The sequence below is a fragment of the Nilaparvata lugens genome, chromosome 13 (genome assembly GCF_014356525.2).
Source record: "Nilaparvata lugens isolate BPH chromosome 13, ASM1435652v1, whole genome shotgun sequence".
Classification (NCBI taxonomy): Eukaryota; Metazoa; Arthropoda; class Insecta; order Hemiptera; family Delphacidae; genus Nilaparvata; species Nilaparvata lugens.
In genome coordinates, this window is record NC_052516.1 from 21,209,148 (window position 1) to 21,229,389 (window position 20,242).

Below are 20,242 nucleotides of genomic sequence, written 5' to 3' on the forward strand. Positions count from 1 at the left end.
ACAATGATTATTAATGATTCATCTTCATCTTCCACTCATCTCTTCTTCTTCCACTTCTTCTTCTTCTTCTTCTTCTTCTTCTTCTTCTTCTGCTAGTGCCTTTTCGTTCCGAATATTGGCGATCAGACCATGGTTATCTTATTTACAGCCATCCTGAAATATTATAATAATAAATATAATATTAAATATTATTATTATTATTGTGAATATTCATTCATATTGATCGATATTAGAACCATAAATAGAAAAGGAAAAATGTATAGAGGAATTGACGGTTGAATTATGAAGGAGAGTAAAGGAACCTCTAGTGAGGTCCTTTGAGAAGAAAATTGTAATATTTGGGCCATGTAATGAGGGGTGAAAAGTATGAGCTGTTGAGACTTATATTGCAAGGAATGATCATGGGAAAAAGGAGTGTGGGAAGAAGAAGGATATCCTGGCTGCGTAATTTAAGAGAATGGTATGGCTGCAACTCAAGGGAACTATTTAAGGCTGCAATCAATAAAGTGAAAATTCCCGTGATGATTTCCAACCTCCGATAGGAGAAGGAACCATAAGAAGAAGTGAGGTCCACGTTATAATGGCAGTGGAGAAAGATAGGAGGACCCTCCGATCCTCCGTCTTATCAATGCCTTCTATAGACGGTAGCTGATAAAGGTTTATTGATGTAATAATAACTGTTCATTCTCGTTCAAAATAATCGATTATATTTTATTAAACGAGAAACTATATTTTTTAATAATTTAATAATGAATTTTCATAATTAAGATGGAATATTTTGTTAATTAATTATTAATTCTACATTGTTAAAGGCGATCTTGCAGCAGAGCAAAGTGAGAAAGAGATAGCGCTATCCGCTTTGTTGAATGATAGACAAGGATATCAATGCCATTGCTAATCAAACGCTGCCATTATACGTGGACCTCACTATATTAACTGAATATTGCCGGCTTGGTTTGGTCATGTGGTAGAGCGTTACAAACTTCAGCCTGGTTCGTGGGTTCGAATCCCGCCGATGGCATGGACGTTCGATCATCTCATCAATTCATAACTAACTTTTCATTACCCACGCACAAGCTGAAAGCTCATGTGGGCATCATCTATACTATAATAAAAGAGAGAACTGGCTAATACACGTAAGGGATGGAAAATTATGTTTGACGCATCCTCACGTCTGAACTACTGGGCTGATTAACTTTTGAAATTTTTATCATTAGAAATTTCTCATTTAGATTATTAATTAACCGAGGTTGGTTCAAGGTCAATTTCAAACTATTCAAGATTCCACTCGGTCAAGTTTTCAGTTTGTCAAGTTTTAAAATAGACCCTAGCGGAGCACGGGTTACCTGCTAGTAGGTAACCTATAGTCCACAATAAAATAAAGTCAGGGATACACTGATCTTTTTTCACTCACTTTTTTCTATTGTGGACAAGGAGGTAGGTGATGGATGAAAAGTGAGGGATATAAATCAAATGGAAATTAAAGAGAGATTGAAAGCTGGAAATAGGGCATACTTCTGCCTACAGAAAATTCTCAGATCAAGGCTGTTAAGCTGGAGCAGTAAAATTAAAATTTATAGGACAGTGCTGCGACCAGTGGTGATGTATGCTTGTGAAACATGGGTGTAGACAAGTTGTGATGAGGTGCTGTTGAATCGATGGCAGAGGAAAATCCTGAGAAGAATTTATGGGCCAGTTCTAGAGGCTGATAGGTGGCGACTCAGAAAAAATGATGAGCTCTATAATCTGGATGGGCAACCGAGCATTGTTACTGGAATTAGAGAAGCTAGAATTCATTGGTTGGGCCATGTGGAACGGATGCCGGAAACCCGTACAGCACGCATGTCTCTGTATCAGCAACCATGGGGACCGACCACGCAAGAGATGGTTGGACGACGTGGAGGCAGACCTTTAATCCTTGGGCGTGAGAAGGTGTACACAGCGAGCACAGGACAGAGATGTATGGAAAAAGCTTTGTGGAGGAGGCCAAGGCTCTTCAAGGGCCATAGAGTCAATGAGTAGTAGTAGTAGTAGTAGTAGTAGTAGAGGGATACAAAGAAGAGACTTGGAGAGTGACTTAGAAAGATAGGTAGCCTACTATAGAGAGTGAGAATATAATTGGGAGAGAAAAGTGATTAGTTTGGAATTAAGTGCAAGGAAGTACCATGAAGACATGTTTAAGAGTGGAATAGTATAGTTGATACAAGATTAAGCAGGCCGAGGAGATTGGGAATAAGGATTTCAAAGGATAGTACAGACTTCAAAAGTTTTTAACAGAGAAACTACAATAGTGAGAAAAAATAGAGGAGAATGATTATATGAAAAAAGGAAAAGAAAATAGAGAACAGGGTTATAAAGAAGGATGAAAGTAGAGGGTTAGTGGAGGGGTGTAGAGATGATGAAGGAAAATAAGCAGGGGAGGTTGTAGTAGTGGTTGGTGGAGGTGGTGGAGGAGGTGGAGGAAGAGGGAGAGGAGGAGGAGGTGGTGGAGGTGGAGGAGGAGCAGGAGAAGGTGGAGGAGGAGAAGAATGAGGAGGAGAAGGAAGTGCTGATGGTGGAAAAAAGGATAAGAAGAAGGAGAGGGTGAAGGATAAAGTTGGAGTAAGTTGGAGTAGGAATAGGTTGTAGCGGATTAGAAGGAAGAGGTGACGTTTTGGAGCTAAAGGAGGTGGAGGTGAAAAATCAGGAGAGGGAGGAGTAGGAAAAGGAGTAAGACGATGAAGAAGAGGGGAGGAAAGAAGAGGAATAGGAGAAGGAAAAGAATAATATAAATAATGGGTTGTTATAGAGAGAAGGTGTTTAATGTAGAACCGTATAAGATTTCAGATTGAGTATGAACAGGACAATATTGTAACAGTGGAAGAGATAGAATACAGACAGAAGAAGTGAATGATGACACGATAAAAAGGGAGAAACTATGCAATGAAGGATGAAAAGGAAATTGAAAATTAAGAGTCAAATCCTTTGGGAACAGTAAAACAGTCCCCAATGACCCATTGAACTAGATTCAACTCAATACTGAAACTTGATATTATAATAAACATCATTGAATTATATTGGAATATTATTGATAATTATCAGGTTATTATTGGAAGATTGGTTTAGGTGCTGTATAATGCAAATAAATAAGCCATCATGAACAAAACAATGCTATAACTTTATTAATCAAGCTATGAACATAAATCATTTTCCAAACTTAGTCCTATATTGCTTAGCAATCTGCGACTAGATGAATAAATATCACAAATATAATATTATCACAATTCATCAATAAATATTATGCTCTAGCTAGAATCATGTATTCAAACAATAATAAATATTAAATCAGTCTGTTACCATACTACAAAATACGAACTACATATTCATTGAGAGCATAATTCGTTTCATATAGTACTGGTCATTTTTCAAATACCTACTTACAGTCATTTTATGTACAAAGATAATATACACACTAGTTTTCACAATTCTATGAATCTACATAGTTTACAATATAATGAAATCAGGGGTTCATAAATAAATTATATACATTCAGCTCAATATTCTAAAAAATTTAAATCATATCTTCACAATCGTCTCAGGAAATGAGGGTGAAATTCACATAAAATTTTAGTTTCAATGAAATGATTAGATGATGCCGTATTTAACAGCCTGAGAAGAGATTGTAATACAGTATGTTTCAATTCATACTTTGGAAGCATTCAATAGTGTAGTTAATGAACGAGAATGAGTGATGATAAAGTTACATTTTTTTGTTGTGGGCCCACATTTTATCTTTACTATTTTTTCAAAGTTTTTTATTTTGTATCATAATCTAGTAATATTATATCTAAGATTTCTAGTTAAGTTACCAACTTTTCAGTGTTATTGAGTAGTTTGTTTACATGTCAGTGAACATCTGAGAGTAAGATACTTTGTTGAAAGCACGGTTTCCGAGTTCCATAAGAATTTGAGAGAAAGACTCCTCGATGACTGGTTTCAGCTGCTTGAAGACTTCCTGCCAGTTCTCGTTCATGAATTTATTCATTGTGTCACCTGTAAATTCAATAATTAATTCATGATACTGAGTAAGAATACAACTCCATGAGAATTGAAGAACAAAGAAATGAATTGAGAGACTTATTGTAAGATTCGTGGACAAATTTGAGAGAAATTGTATAAAAATGTAGGACTCAAGGACTGTTTTTTTTTCAAATGAGACTTTGTTATTGTATTCTTTATCACTGATATGATATTTATGTTAAACCTGTAGGTTTTACGGGTTATTAGATTTAATGAGTGTCCTAGAAACCTGGTCTGGGTATAAATTTCTCATGAGTTTTTGAGATGTGATTGAGCTCTGAAGGTAGCTGGGAATAATTGGGCTATTGATCTGTCACCCATATTTCACATTATCCATATAGGTAGGCTACGTATTTTAATTTGGATTGTTTAAAATATTCAAGTACTGTCCAACTGGCCAATAGAGAAGAAATCTCCACTTGAATTAATTTTGGATTGAAAGTTAAACCAGAGGCAAAAGCTCTAATAATCGGCACAAAAAGGAGCAAAGGAAGAGAAGTGAAAGGGGAAATTTTCTCCTTTAAAAAATAATGGACGAATAATACACAGTCTCATTAATACATCATTCTGATTCAGCGAATTATAACCAGGGATTTCAACAACTAATAATGATACAGCTGCAGAAAACTTTTCTTCCAAATTCAGCTAGCTGAAAGCTAAAAAGGGACAAACAAGAATATCACAGAGGCCCGGTTGGATGCAAGCTTGTTGAAATTCAATCATGATTGAATGTTCAATTGAAGAAACCTTTCTCTTGAAAGTCTCCTCTGAAAGTCATGGCATTTAATCTCAGTAAAAACTTCACAGGCCTGGCTGTTGAATTATTCCAATCTCCATTAAATGTTATGAGAACTAATTGAAGAAGCCTTATTTTTGAAAAGCCTTCTCTGATTGGTTCTCGTGGTATTTTATCACAGTTGAAATGATTCAACAGACATTTTTGCAACCGGCCTAGAGACTTGTAAATGATTCTTTTTCGCTCTACAATTAATTTGATAACGCTATTGACAGTAGAAATATAGTTATTGGATAGTAGCTCTCATAGAATTTTCATCTAGCTGTTTACCCTTTAGTCAATATTTGCATTAGCAGAAGTCTTTGGGGTGATTTACAGCATTCAATCTGGTTTTTCGTACAGTAATAATAAATTAATAGATTAACAATAAATTGCCGACGGGATACGAGAAACGGCTGGAGCTGTAAAATAAACTTGCTTATATTTTTATAATAATTTATGATTCTCACCTAATTGTTTGTTTCCATTGAAGAGGTTGTCGAGCTTGACAGATACCTTCTCAGGGTCGATGTTGACATCGAAGTCAGTCAATTTGACAAAAGTCTTCTTGTTCTTGGTGCTGGGTTCCCCCTTCAACTTCCACACAGCTTGGACATTCTCTAACAAAAATAAAATGATTAGAGAAAAATAAAATCGATATGTAAATGAAGTTGAGGAATAATTATGTTTCATTTGTCACAGTGTTCAAACAAATTTATGGTATTGTCGAGCCAAAATTATACTCTAATATAACTTCCAAATTAAATGGATAATTGGTCATGCAATTTGAAATGTTGTGCACTAGGCTTCAGTTTGTTAATTAGATAATTTACTATTTATTTATTCTTATGGCTTTTATCGGCAGAGGAATCCTTTTGGATGTTCTGCCTTGCCGTATTACCCAATGTCATTTCCTATCAACACTCAAGTTTATAGGTTATGTCTTGGGTTCTTCATGTTTTCTCACTAAAAATTAGCACTTTCACTTCCTGTGTTAATTAGATAATGATGCAAAGTATGCCCAGCAGTAATCCAATCATTATCTATCTGTAATCTGTATGTACAGTACATTATATAATTCATGCAAACCCTGATATTAAAATTCAACATTATAAGATTTATTTACTGGATCATTCCAGAGTTACCGAAATCATTGGTCACTCTATTGCCGTATTATGGCCAGTGACGTAGCGAAGGGGATTTCCAGTTTACAATCCTCCATGAGCCCAAAAAGAGGCCCAAAGACCCAAGATAGCAACTCCTTCCCCACAATCAAAGGTCGAGGGAACTCGACCAAATTTTTTGTTAATTCCCCATTTCAAAATCCTGGCTACGCTAATGATTCATGCTGGGAGCAACAACTCAATTATCCTTTTCTGATTTAATAAAACAATTTTTAGAGAGTTATCCCATGTTGATGTCAATTCTATCTTTATGCAATGCAAAAACCTTCACCATATATTGTTTTAGTTGAAATTGGATTGCATTGTCCTTTCACCATCTATAGACAAGCTCCTGACAATCATCGAACAAAAACCAAGATTAAATAGTGCAATTATTATAATCATTCATTCATTAGCATTTGAATGATTGCAACATACTGTATTTTTAATCAGAACTAGCATTCCTTCACTTCCTTCACCCTATAAAGTTAAAGGAAACATTATCTACTTCAGTGGTATTAATCAGGTATTATTAGTTACAGTTTAATTGCATATACTGATTATGTATATATTTAGTTGTTGTTGATGTATTTATTTATTCGTTGGGACTTACTGAATGTGATGTCAGATGGTCCGCTTCCCATGATGGGCAACATCATTATCTTACCAGACACATTGTACATGCCCTTGATGTTGTATTCAGGAAGTGTCAGCTTGATTTCAAACTCGTACTTCTCTGGATCAGCTCTGTTCACAAAATTAGAATTAATTATCACAAGATTAAAATTATAATAAATGAATAAGTGAGTGAAAATTGTTGAGAAAATTGAAATGCATAGATCATTTATTACATTGAATGATAATTGTAATGCATAAATATGTAATACACTTCGAAAGAAAAGACTGTGTTTGTTGCAACTGCAAATTTATGTAAATGAATACAAGGAATCCGTTTCTACTGTTTCATTATTATCAATATCCTATTACCCAGTAAATCATCTCGGTAATCAGTTTTTAATAAGGATATTTTTGCAGTAAACTCAACCACTCAAATGAATAGGAATCAGTTTTACTATTATCAATATTCTCTCACCAAGTAGTATATCTTCTTAATTATTAGTTTTGAATAGAAAAATTATTGCAGAAAGAAAAATAAAAATCTTAGTACCCTTTTTGAAATATTTAATCACAACATGTTTCGGACATTGATGCCATTTTCAAGTCTAGGATTTTTATTTTTCTTTCTATTTCTATAAAAGTAGCCCTATACAGAAAAGTGATAAATATTATTGCACTTATTGAAACCACTCATACTTATTTATTTTAATATACATAGGCCCGGTTGCACAACAGCCGGTTAAATTTTAAACGTGATTAATACCACGAGAACCAATCAGGGAGCCTTTTTGAAAAGACGGCTTCTCTGATTGGTTGTCGTGGAATTAATCACGGTTAAAATTTAACCGGCTGTTGTGCAACCGGCACTGAATATTGCTTGCTATCATCAATCACGTTATAATATTGTTACATTATCATCACCAGTAATATCAGATGTTAATTAATTATCAGTGAACAATTTAAATAATCAATAATTTTCATCAGTGAACTTATGATTTTACAGCTAATAATGTTTGGAAGCAAGTTTCGGATGTTACATTATTATGAATCAATTTTGAAAATAAAACACTTGAAACTTGTCCCAATAACTTATTCATTGAAATAAGAAGGAATAAATTTCGGTTATTACGTTATCAATCTCCGATAGTGAGGCGTTTTATTGCACTCGTAGCATAGGTAAATGAGATATTGCTCTCCAAAAAAATTAATGTGTCTCAATTTCACTATTTCTATACGTTTCAAGACACCCTGAGTTCCTAACGAATATATTCAAATTCATTTTTAAAAAACAGATTCTGAATTTGACACAAATATTAATCTTTTGTATTAGGGAAATAATTCCAATAAATTGGGAAATAATTCCGATTCTTACATTTTTCATTAATCTGTAGTGAACATGTTTCGCATCGCTTTCAAATAACTGAAGGAAAGTTGGAAAGGACATGTGAACTCAGTCATGAAGTTTGCAAGCTTGGGTTCAACGTACAAGAGTTTCACAAGAATTGAAAGCAGGCTCATTGTAGGCCTCTAAATCAGGCTTTCAGTGTCAATGCAAGTAAATTTCAGATAAGAGTTGACCGGTAACATCCTAATATTCAAATCATGCAAAATGTTTCGAAAAGGAAAGTAAACACATGTGGACAAACAGGTTCACATTTTTCCTTGTTGGATATTTGAGCCTGATGTGGAATATTACGAAAGTTGCTTGATAAGAAATGGTCGGTCACTTGGTTAGTGTACCATCTAATTTATCATGATAAATTCACTGTCAACTGTCAGCATTCCTTTGAAAAGGAATATTTACCTTCTCATTTAACATATGCTGACATTATAAATTGAATCTCACTACATAAATCTACAGTATCACTTCTGCTCCTCTGAGAATTGAAATGTTCCGTATTATTCATTTATTGATAGAATATTATTATTATTTTTCATAATGGGAAGCTTCGATTCAAATTTGAAAGGTTAGAAATTGTATTTTGTAATTCGATTTTTGGCCTACCGATTTTGTTTTGACGAAGATTATTTAATTAAATTGAAATGACTTGTTTTTGAATGATGAATTGTGTGAATTTCTGTTCTACGATCTACGTTGATAACAAATGAATAAATTCTTCTAATCCAACTAAATTATCTCTACTTATCACTTATATTTTCATCTCAAAAAATTAAGGCCAGGTTGAGAGTTGTATAAACATATTCTCTCTAATTAATTTAACCGTGATTAAAGGGTGATTGAAGTCGACATTCGCTTCTCTCAATGGTTCTCATGACATTTAATCGGCATTTAATGATGGTTAAAATCCAATATACTCTTGTTTGACCGTGCCTATGTTTACCACCTAATTCATCTCATCTTATGGTGCGTACAGACTTAAGCGCCACGAACACGCGCATTTCACTTTTCATCAGCTGATACTATGCTTATGATATGTGTCTCCTACTGTTAATGTACAAGTACAGATTTAATAAGAATACGATTTGATTAATATATAATACTATAATTATTATATATGTGTATCCTACTGTTTATGTACAAATACAGAACGGCATCAGCTGATGAAAATCGAAATGCGTGTGTTCGTGTCGCTCAAGTGTGTACGATCCTTTATCAATCTATTGAACTGATCTTGGTTTATTTTTGAAAGACATGTACTTACTCGACAGCTGTGACATGGGACTTGGACAGTCCTTTGTGGGTGGCGTTGATGAGGTCCAAGTTAAGGCTGACTGGTCCATCTCCACTGTGAAGGCTCATCATTGGCACATTGAGAGGGTCCATTTTTGGCACACCGAACTCTTTGAATCCTGCAAACAATCCGATAAATCCAATTAAATTAACTGAACTGATCGATTCTTTTCAAGGAAAACCATCCTTTAAACAATAGTGAGATTCACTTCATTTAATAATCAGTGCACTAGTATATAATTCGTGAATAGTGCAATCACTTTTATTCATCGGAATTCAAACAATTTCGAAATATTAATTTATTAAATTTTCTCGTGGTAACACTTCTATCCAATAGAACCTGTTGAATGATGTGTTTTTAATGAGTAGTATAACTGGATACTGTACTGCGAGGTAGAGCATCTCCTTCAATTAATAAAAACCACTCTGCCAATAAAAGCCACAATTGATAAAAAAATTAATAAATAATAAAAGCCACAATTTCAATTAATAAAAGCCACAAGCTTGAATAAGTAAATGGATAATTCACTTGTAAAAGCAGTTGCTATGACGTTTAAAAATTTGCTATGAATTTTTTTTGTTCAAAGTGTTCAATTTTTGAGTAGAATCTACTGTTAGTGTTCAATAACACTTGATTATCTAATCATCTATATTTGACTGAAAATTTTGTGAAGTGAAGAACTACAAGACTCAACCTATTTTGGACTATGTGTAATCTTATCTAAATTTGGGAGAGTTCCCAAATTCATTCAATTCCAAATTTATTCATTCAATTCTTATTGAATGAATAAAGAATAAAATTACTTCACTATTGAGCTCCAAACTCAAGCTCACTAAAAACGGAATATTTTTGTTAGAAAAGTGCGTATGAATACCTGGATTTACATCAAGCTGTCAGCATTGTTCCAATGATAAGAATTTGAGTTATTTATGATGAATACTGACTGTTTAAATGGGTAGGTCTAGTGATAGTTAAAGGAGCGTTACTAAATCCAGTACGGTTCGTGGGTTCGAATCCCGCCGATGGCATGGACGTTTGACTATCTCATCAATCCACCAACACACTTTTTATCACCACCGCACAACAATAACAATATATTAGTAAAATTTTTCACCAACCTTTAGCCATGTTCTTGAAGATTTGCTGAGCTCCTTTGACGAGGCATTCGTCAAGATCGGCATCTTTAGCATGGCAGGGTGCTGGGTTGTTATCTAGAATGAAGAAAATAACGGTACGTATTTTTGTGAGAAGTCCACGTGTAGTAGAAGTCATATGAGAACCAATAGATAAGGAGATATCGATAAGGAGGAGGAATAGATATAGATATATTATCACGTCTTCTATATTTATTATTTTCAGCCCTCTTTATAGATAAAATCAATTAACCTGCAATTAAATTCATTTTTATTTTCAAGTTAGTTTTTTTCATGGATTGATTCCAATCTGTGATTAATTTTTTGAGTGCAAAAGTTGTCCATCCAGAATATTGACAAATCGAGAGACTGATATTTTTCCAATACAGTTTACAGATGGAAATAAATTTGAAGTTGCATTTGCTCAAATTATAATAAATGAATAATTATCTTTAAAGGAAATTCCGAATTAATATTAATATTATCAACTATCCATGTTGACAATATTTGCAGTACCACGGTAGCACAAGTCTTCGGGGTGATTTACAGCATTTAATTTGGACTTTCGTTTAATAATAATAACAGTTTACAGGTTGAATTTCATGTTTTCTCATACAAAATCATTTGATGTTTTTTCTACAATATAATGAATTCATATGGAAAACTTTCTTGAATAATATTTATCATATTCAATTAACTAATATAATAATGAATAGTTCTAATATTGCAGTTTTAGCCTGAATTATCAAAAACAGTACCCTATATGGGAATAATTTTGAAATTGAACGGATATGGTATACTTGTATAAAGTATCACTCATGTCTTTTATCATTACTCTATCATTACACAGATCTTTCATCGTATTAGTGGAAAATTATCATCCTCTTCCATAATTCTTCAAGTAAATTTTCAACTCATAGAGGTATAAATAATGAATGATTTCGCCAAATGATCCAGAATAGACCAAGAGAGAAGAGGGACTACACCTAAAATTGAATGAACTGAAATATATAACATTGATCCTCCCCCAAATTATTTTACATAATAATTTTGTATCATTGAATCAATAAACGTGGAGAAAATTTGAAAACCCCGAAAATTGGATAAACTTGACAAAAGTTATTGTAAAAAGTGAATATTATTGAAGGAGAAACTCACTTGGCTTGGGTGCTCCAGATGCGGTGGATAGTATCACACACACGAAGCAGGAGAATAGATAGAGATGTCCTCCCATTGTAGATGAATTTAGACGTAGAAGCGCTCTGATCGAAAATGAGTGTGATTTGATTAATTGAATGCTAACGAATGTGAGACTGGGCAGTTTGCAAAAAGTATTTATAAACAGGTAAAAACAGGGGGACAATATCCATCTAGTAAAGGAAGGCTGATAACCTTCGAAGGAGATAGAGGAAGAAGAAGGAAGAGAATAAGAAGATGGAGAAGAAGAGTATAGGTTAGTCGGGGGTGAAGAAGTAGACGTCGAAGAATAAGAGTGAAAAGAGTAATCTGGAAAGCTGGAAAGTACTGAGAAGGAGGAGAAGAGGAAGGAGAAGGAAGAGAAGATGCGGGAAAGAAGAAGAAGGAAGCTGATAGACGACATTATCAAGCGACTTCCCGTTCTCTCAAATGTGAACTGATACTTCCCCTTTTAAAACACTTCCCGATTATCAGCGTTTTTCTTCTATTCTTTTTATAAATGCTTCCTTCAATCCTTCAATGTTTTTAACGGAATCGATTTTTTACTTGTTAAAATGGAGTTGAGTTTTTACACAAGGGAATTTGCGTTCTATCTAATGTCTAGATCAGCGAAGATTTGACGTGGGGGTTTATTAGATTATTCATTTGTTTGTTGGGCAAAGGTATTTTTAGAACGTTGGAAATTGAATTTTATCACCTGACATCATAAGCTAGAAATAGTGACATGCTGCAAATGATTTGAAATATATTACCATAATTTTTCTATTTTGAAAAATTCTTCTTTTTCTCCTTCTTCTCCTCCTCCTCCTCCTTCTTCTTCTTCTTCTTCTTCTTCTTCTTCTTCTTCTTCTTCTTCTACCTCTTTCTCCAAATCACACAATTCAAATTTAGGTAATAAAAATTACGTTCAGACTCCGCCTCCTCTCTTCTGATTGGTCGACAACCGACAAATCGAAGCACATTAGAATTTTGTCAATAGGAGAAAGCACTTGCTGAAAATTTACAAAAATTTCGACTCTCCGCCAATTCTCTTCCGATTTGTCAATATGATTCAGAACGTGTATCTAACGATTCATAATATGAATACCGGAACTTATTGAATGGTTCTCAGGGATTTCATTGAAATGAGATTTTCAAGCTCTGAAAGAACTAATAATTCTCCTATATAGAGAGATTTTCTAGGATTTTGTATTTTACTTTTCAGTTGGGCTTCCAACTTCCCATTTTGGAACTTTTTGAATAGCATTCAAAACATGAGCTCAACTAACCTTCAACCTTTTCAAGTTCTTCAACAGCTCTAAAAATCTGTGGAAACGCAAAGAATATTGGAGAACTTCAGTATCATCTATAGGGTAATTCGACTATATCTCAGGAACACTCTAAATCTAACTCAATGTCACCTGTTCATCGAAGAGAGAGTTTTCCAGTTCAGTTGGTCTTGGATAAAAACTAGAAATAACAGGAAAAATGCCGATCATCTCTCTGAATAAGAGATGTCCCGGTGGTGTCTTGATGGGAAGGATATTATTTTTTATCCTCTTCGGAGAATCGACATTTAATTGTTGAACCACCGCTGATTCATGAAGTTATATCACAATTCGTTATTCAAATTGCATTCAATCTTTATTCTCATTAATTGAATTTTAATCAATCATAATTGAATACTTTGTAAAATTCGTTTAATAATCAGCAATACTGTCATTTAATGTAAATTGGTGTATAAGCCAGTATACATTATACTGGCTTATACACCAATTTACATTAAACTTACAGTAATTACTTTACTTAATTTACATTTTACATTACAGTATTGCTTACGTATGGTTACATACTCTTAAATAAAGATCTCTAATCTGTGAAAATCCAATAGACTACAATATGCCGATTTTCAAAGCTTATCTTTGAGACCCTTTCTTTTGATTTCTAGATCTGTGCTGAGTCTGTATACCGAATTTGAATGTTATCTTCTAAATGAATTGATAAAATTCTATAAAACAACTATTCAAGTGTATATTGATTAAAGCCATCTCAGAACAGTATTTCAAGACTGCTGCTGAACCAGTAGGCCTATATAGAATTTAAGCATTCTCTCACAATTAACCCATCAGGCAAATCAGTTAAAAAAACATAGTAAAACGCTTGAGAAACGCCGATTTTGGGATTATTTTTTTACATTAATTTGTCGAAGCTTTTCCAACAATAAAATTTCTAGTGCGAAGCTGATCGGGGAAGCGAATGGTTTCGTGGTTACGCTGATAAGCTTAATAATGTAAGTTGAGCTCCATGCACTCCAGTTTTAAGGGAGACTACTTCAAGAGCCTTATTCCTCTAGATACCATTACAGTTATTATGAGTTTAAAAACCGCTTCCCTGTAGTTCGGAACCCACCTAAAGATGTCGTTTCATTCACCTCCAATCATCATCGTCCGTCTCATTACGGAAGCACAAGCCTGAAGCTCATGTAACCATCATGCTCAGAAAAAAGGTAAATAAAGAACCTGTGTCCTGTGTACCAAATTTTTTGAAGAATTTTTTGTCAATTAGTTTTTCTAGGCTGGAAAAATCCTACTTCACTTGGGGCGTATCGTCAGGTTCTTTCAAATCAGTCCTTAGCAATATCTATTCTTTAATGTTACTATAACTTAGTTCTTCGTATGCTTTGAACGTTTTTGGTTCAGTTGTTCAGTAGGTTCCGATGGCGAATGAGTAAGGCTAGTTACATACACATCGATTTTTGGACGTACGATTTTTTGCCGTCCTTAATCCTATTGGATTAAACTGATGATGTTTGTCAATCAAATTCCGGATAGAATTCATAAGCACTGCAAAATATTGTACGTCCAAAAATCGATGTAACTGGCTTAAGAGAGTGAAAGAATAACGCCTTTTCACTTTTGGGGCGTTTTCAGACTAGTCGGCAGGGCAGGAAGCTCTCCAATTGGCTGATTGAGTTGGCATTCGGGAATCAGCATATAATACCCACCGGAGAGCTTCCTGCCCTGTCGACTAGTCTGAAAACGCCTTAAAAACGCTTCGTGTGGCTTGGTCCTTATTATCTATGTAGAAATTATTCTTGTGATTTCTCACTCATCAAGGTAGCTTTCATTGATTGGAATCATGTTTTAATATTTGGTAGAATGGATGATATGTTCAATAAATATTTCAATTCAGATTTCTCCACAATTGAAAAAATACATACATTTTATTTTGTCATATCCACAACCAACACAACTTCAGCTGCTGTGATGGACTGGACTGCAGTCCAGCCACATTAGTTCTGTTTACAAGTCTAATAAATGTTGATGTGACAAAGATAACACTTTTTTTCAATTATTAATTTATAAGATAGAGCAAACAATATAATAGTCGGAAAAGAAAAAACATGCTATTGCCCAAAACCTCCTCTATTTCCTAATTTTGTCTCGAATCATACAAATATTATTATTATAAATAATACAGTACCGTAGATAATAATCAATACTTCCCTTTCAACCATTACTGACTGGTTGATACGAACCTTACTATACAATATGCTCTCCAAATACTTCGAAAAAACAATATGTATCTTACACTTGCCTCGCTACACGAATCATCCGAATATTATGTAAATTATCTCCATTTCAATTATGGAGAAATTCCACAATATCAACTCTTAATCAACAAATTCTAAATATTTTTTGTATTTTATTCTTGATTTTCATTTCTCAATGAAAAATCTTGCAACAATAAAATGTGTCAGCGAACGGCCAATAGAAAATAAGATTCGTGAACACAATGTTATACCACGGTTACTGAATAGACGAATAAATTTACTCTTGAATCAACCTTCTTTCTCCTCATTGGTCGACAGCAATTTAAAGAATGTCCAATTTCGTTCAAAATCATGCCAATAGGTGCAGCACTTGTTGGATCACTAATTTACTATCTCTTAATCATGCTACCGTTTATAATCTAATTCAGAATCTGGCCAGTAGATGGCAGCACATGTTTTAATATCAAGGGGATGATAATTTTTGTAGTTTTTATTTTTCTAATGGTAATATTTCACTCTGCCCACTCTTTCCTGGTAGATGGACAGTTGTTTGTGTTGTGTGTAATTATTCTAAACTCTGTCAATTGGTTGCAGCATCTTATAGGTGATGAATTTGGATATGATTGTAAATCTGTTTACGTTTTTAATTTAATTATTAAGAATCTTCAATACTTTTGGTAAAAAGAGGAAATCTTGCGCTATCAAATTATCAGACAGAAATAAATGTGGTTTGATGATAATTTTGGGAAAAAGAGAAAAAATTGCATCACCTGAGTTATGTGTTTCAAGTAGTTTATGTATGTTGTTTATGTTTGTAAAGTAGATTACATGCCAAAATAGAATATTATTCAATTCAAAGCTGTTTACGGTTTTCAATAAAATATCTCAAAAATAGTGCATATATTTATCAATAAGTAACCCATATTTTCTTCGTTGTAGAAATGAAAAATAATAAATTATATTTGTTGTAGGTTATTATGTATAATTTCACCTCTGCAATGCTCTCACTCTACCTACATCATCAGTATTTCTGTTCCTTTTAATACTCATCAATTACTCTATGAATTATTTTTAGAGATCTATTTATTACTCTCTCAACAGAAAATCTATACATTCATCAAGTTACCTTGAAACGTTTTTCATGCTCCATGCATATTATATGATATATTTTGGATCATATCGAATTTCTATTCCAAAGGAAGTCCTTGTGATACATCAATTTTTCTCTGAAATAAATTTTCCATATCGTATAAATATAAAATTCAGAATCCTCAAACTAATTAAGACTTTTCATAATAGTACAATAGATTTTTTCTGTTTCCAATCATCATATAAATAAAACTCATTGACAGACTCTAGATACCTACAGTTATCTCTGAAAAATCTGAGAATGGGTCAGTTTTTGAAATGGGGTTCAATAATATTAAAAGGTATCCAAATTTTAATTTATGAGTGATTGGGATTTGTAATTTTTTTATCATTCCATGGTAGTGATAAAATACGTTCGACCCCGTTACGGTCGGGGAGCATTGGTTGGGGAAGAGTAACTGGTGGAGGGTATCTGGAAACCTTGTGGGAAGGAGAGACACCTCTTCTCATGTTAAAAAATGAGAAATGAATAAATAGAATGGAAATGGACACTCACCAAGGTAAGAGCATGCAGGCTACCTGATCTGCACTCCGGATAGTGTATTTCAAAAGTAGATTGAAGCAATGAGTCTCTCTGTTTTAGACAGTTTTACTCTTGGGGAACACTTCTACTCATTAAATACTAATTACTCTTCAATTCTTTGGGGAATACTAGGCCTATACTCTTTGGATAAACATTTAAGTGGGTAGTCATCCAGAGCAGAGAGTGTGGCAACGCCGGGGCCCTACGCCTCCCTCATGGCTCGGCTCTAAACTCACGGGTAGAGAGTCCTGGGTGATTACCCAGCTTATATCTGCGCGTAACTGTATTCTGGCTTCATGGAAAAAATTAGAGTCAATACCTTCATAATAATCCAATACAAGATCGTCACGCAGTGTGTCAAAGTGTTTCCACTTTCAATTTTTCCATAAGGAGTCCTTTGGAGCTGGAGCTACGGGCAACAGTATGTGTAAATTTTCAATTTATAAACTGCCAGAGGCAACATAAGTGAATTTCGTGTTTTAGAGGTTTTCAACTTTTACTTCAATTTGGAGTATTATAGACCTACAATTCTTTTTTCCAGGGTTTTAGATGGTACTCTCTAACTGGGACTTGAATCCAAGAATAAAGACGTTTGTGCTCAAACTACACCTAATAAAATTAATCAGTTTTCCAGAAACGCATGAAAGGGATAAGAATGAATAGGAAGAGCACGGTTTTGAATCTATGAAGTGAGAGATTGATTGATTGATAGAGAGATAGAGATACAAAGAGAATATACAAGAGAACATATTTTTTATGCGTTTCCACACTGAACAAAAAATGTTTGACAAACATGTTTGTTGAAAAAATTGGCAAAATTTTATTATGTTTGACAAACAATGTTTGCCTGTGGCCAGTGTGGACTCGTCACCAAAAAAAATATTTGTAAGTGGGAAGAACAGGTTCTATGTTTCACAGCTGTCAACTCTGAAAATGTTTGGAAAAACCGTAATTTTCTGTTTGAAAAACAATGATTGTCCAAACTTTTTAAAATGTTTGTCTCTGAGCTCCTCAACAAACATGTTTGCTGAACATGTATGTCGAACATTTGTTCTGTGTGGACACGGCTTTTGCTTGATACCTACTTCATTATTCAGTACTATTCCAAGATTCGATGGAATGGATATTCTGATTTTCCTAATCAACTTAAAAAATAGAATATAATATATAGTTTAGAGATGTTTAACATCTATTCTAGGGTGTCTATTCTTCAAGCAAAATCCAAGTCTTTTTTAATATTAAAAATTTGACAAGTATGATAAAATAATATTTTTTTGGAGACAACAGTTGAAACCCCATGCCTCCTCAACACATTAGGCTACAATGATTCTCAACATAGCCTCATAGAATTTTCAATAAAAAGAAAAAGAGAATTATGAAAAATACAGTTAATTATAACAAATTCTGAAATAGTAATCCTAATCCTTCTCACTTCTCTTATTTTTTTCCTTTTTCCAGCTTATTTTAAACTGATAAAATCACATCATTATCAAAACAATGACTCAATTTCTCTTAGCCTTTAGAAGGATCCAAATAATGGATATGATATTAAATAATTTTGTAAATAATGAAAATCCAACAAACACTGAAAAGCAAAAACGTTTAATCTTCTGCTTGTTACAAGTACATAACTAATGACACACTTTAATATTATGACCTAAATGAGAGCTTTTTAAATAATTAAAATGATGACTGGTGATTTGATGAGTGTTGCTTTGAATTCAAGATGGCGGATAGATGTTGTCGTAGGAGACAACGTTGTTGAGGTTGGAGACGAGGAGCGTGAAGACGTCTCCCATGGCTTTGCCGAGGGCGGGGCCCACATCCTGGGTCACCTCTTTCCAGTTCTCGTTCAGGAATTGGTTCATGTTGTCACCTGACAAATAATAAAAAAAAAATTGAATATGATGTCATCAACATCAGTGATCCCATTGATAGAATTACAAATATGTGGCAAACTCTCAGGAATTTCTCGTTTAGTTATTATTGGTTCTTTTTTCCACCTTTGTATGATACAAAAAATATAATACATCGATATAAAGGAAGATATCGAGAATAAATTGAAAAAATGAAGGGGATTTGGTGTCACATGGGTTTGAAAATACTGTGTGTGATACAGTGTAGTCTATCAAACACACTAGTTTTATTATGAAAACCGAGGTTTTGACATAAAAAGGGAATACATTGAATTCCCTGAAATTCCCATATATTGACTTAACATCAATAGTCAATGGAAGGATATGTTACCTACAAGGAAATATTTAGAACACAATAATTCTTTAACCATTCAACTCTATCCGAGAGTTGAGAGATGAACATATCAAAATTCCTCACCCCTACCCTCTGTTGGGGGTATTTCACACAACAGACGGACGTATGCAGACAGAGAATGGAAAAATCCCTCTCCAGGCTACTTTCACCTGATGACGTCCGTGTAACTGCAATATGTTTGCTCACGTCTGCATGCAGACGTTTGGTTTCATTTTTCCTCTGTCTGTCTAACTGCATATGGTACGTCTGTCCTGTTGCTGGAATGTGTTGGCCTTGAGGGGAAGGGGTGGTTTAAAGCTAACATTCCATGGTAACATGATATGTTTTCCACATACCATATCTCGAAAACTATGCTTACTTAAATGACCATCCATACAAAATTAAAGCTTACAAGACATCCTACAAGTTACATTCGACATTTTTTAAATTGCATATAATAAATTTATAGCTTTCTATGTCAGTCCTCTTGAAAGTGTGGAGTTTTTGAGTAAAACACTTTCGTTTCCAACTGTCTGCTCTTTTTGGTCTTAAAACTTTCTAAACATTGATAAAAAATCGTGCTTTATTATGAGCTCATAGAGCATTGAATTCTCTCCAATATGATGTATACCGTAATTATCTCCTACGACTGTTGCAGCAGTTTTAGTGTAGAGTGCAAAATCTTCAGATTAGAAAAAAAACATTGAAGAAGAAAGAATACATCAGTTGACAGTGAAATTCGGAGGGGATGTTTGGAGCACAATTTTTGACTTTGCAGCTTTGTAGTTATAATAGGAGGTACCTGAACATATACAACTTCCAATCCCTATCTCATGAGCCAAAAGGATGAGAGTAGTTCAAAAGTTGAGTTTCTTTTCATTTGTTCTCACACGCTTATTTATATCTTGGAAACGATGCGTTTAACCAACACAACCAACTATTATAAAAATGAAACTTAATTATTTCCCCCAAAAAGGATATTAGTATGGGAATGTTATTTTCTTGCTTATGATGATTGAGTGTTTGTCATAGATCTTGTCAAACAATGTGAATCAAGTAAATCACTTGAAAATGGCATTAATGTCTGAAACATGTTGTGACAAAATAATTAAAAGAGTATACTGAGATTTATATTTTCATTTATATTAAA

General features: G+C 33.9%; 1 protein-coding gene across 1 annotated transcript in view; it reads right to left on the minus strand.

The window, feature by feature from the left end:
- Positions 1–3,138: 3,138 nt before the first annotated feature.
- LOC111048647 overlaps positions 3,139–20,242 on the minus strand; it is a 30,754-nt gene continuing 13,650 nt past the window's right edge. Inside the window, exons 6-12 of the mRNA XM_039440388.1 lie at positions 18,566–18,718; positions 11,600–11,947; positions 10,427–10,519; positions 9,279–9,426; positions 6,611–6,744; positions 5,305–5,454; positions 3,139–4,032 (exon numbers count right to left, since the gene is read on the minus strand). Coding sequence (XP_039296322.1) covers positions 3,878–4,032; positions 5,305–5,454; positions 6,611–6,744; positions 9,279–9,426; positions 10,427–10,519; positions 11,600–11,947; positions 18,566–18,718 — 1,181 coding nt within the window. The 3' untranslated portion in view covers positions 3,139–3,877. The remainder of the gene's footprint in view (positions 4,033–5,304; positions 5,455–6,610; positions 6,745–9,278; positions 9,427–10,426; positions 10,520–11,599; positions 11,948–18,565; positions 18,719–20,242) is intronic.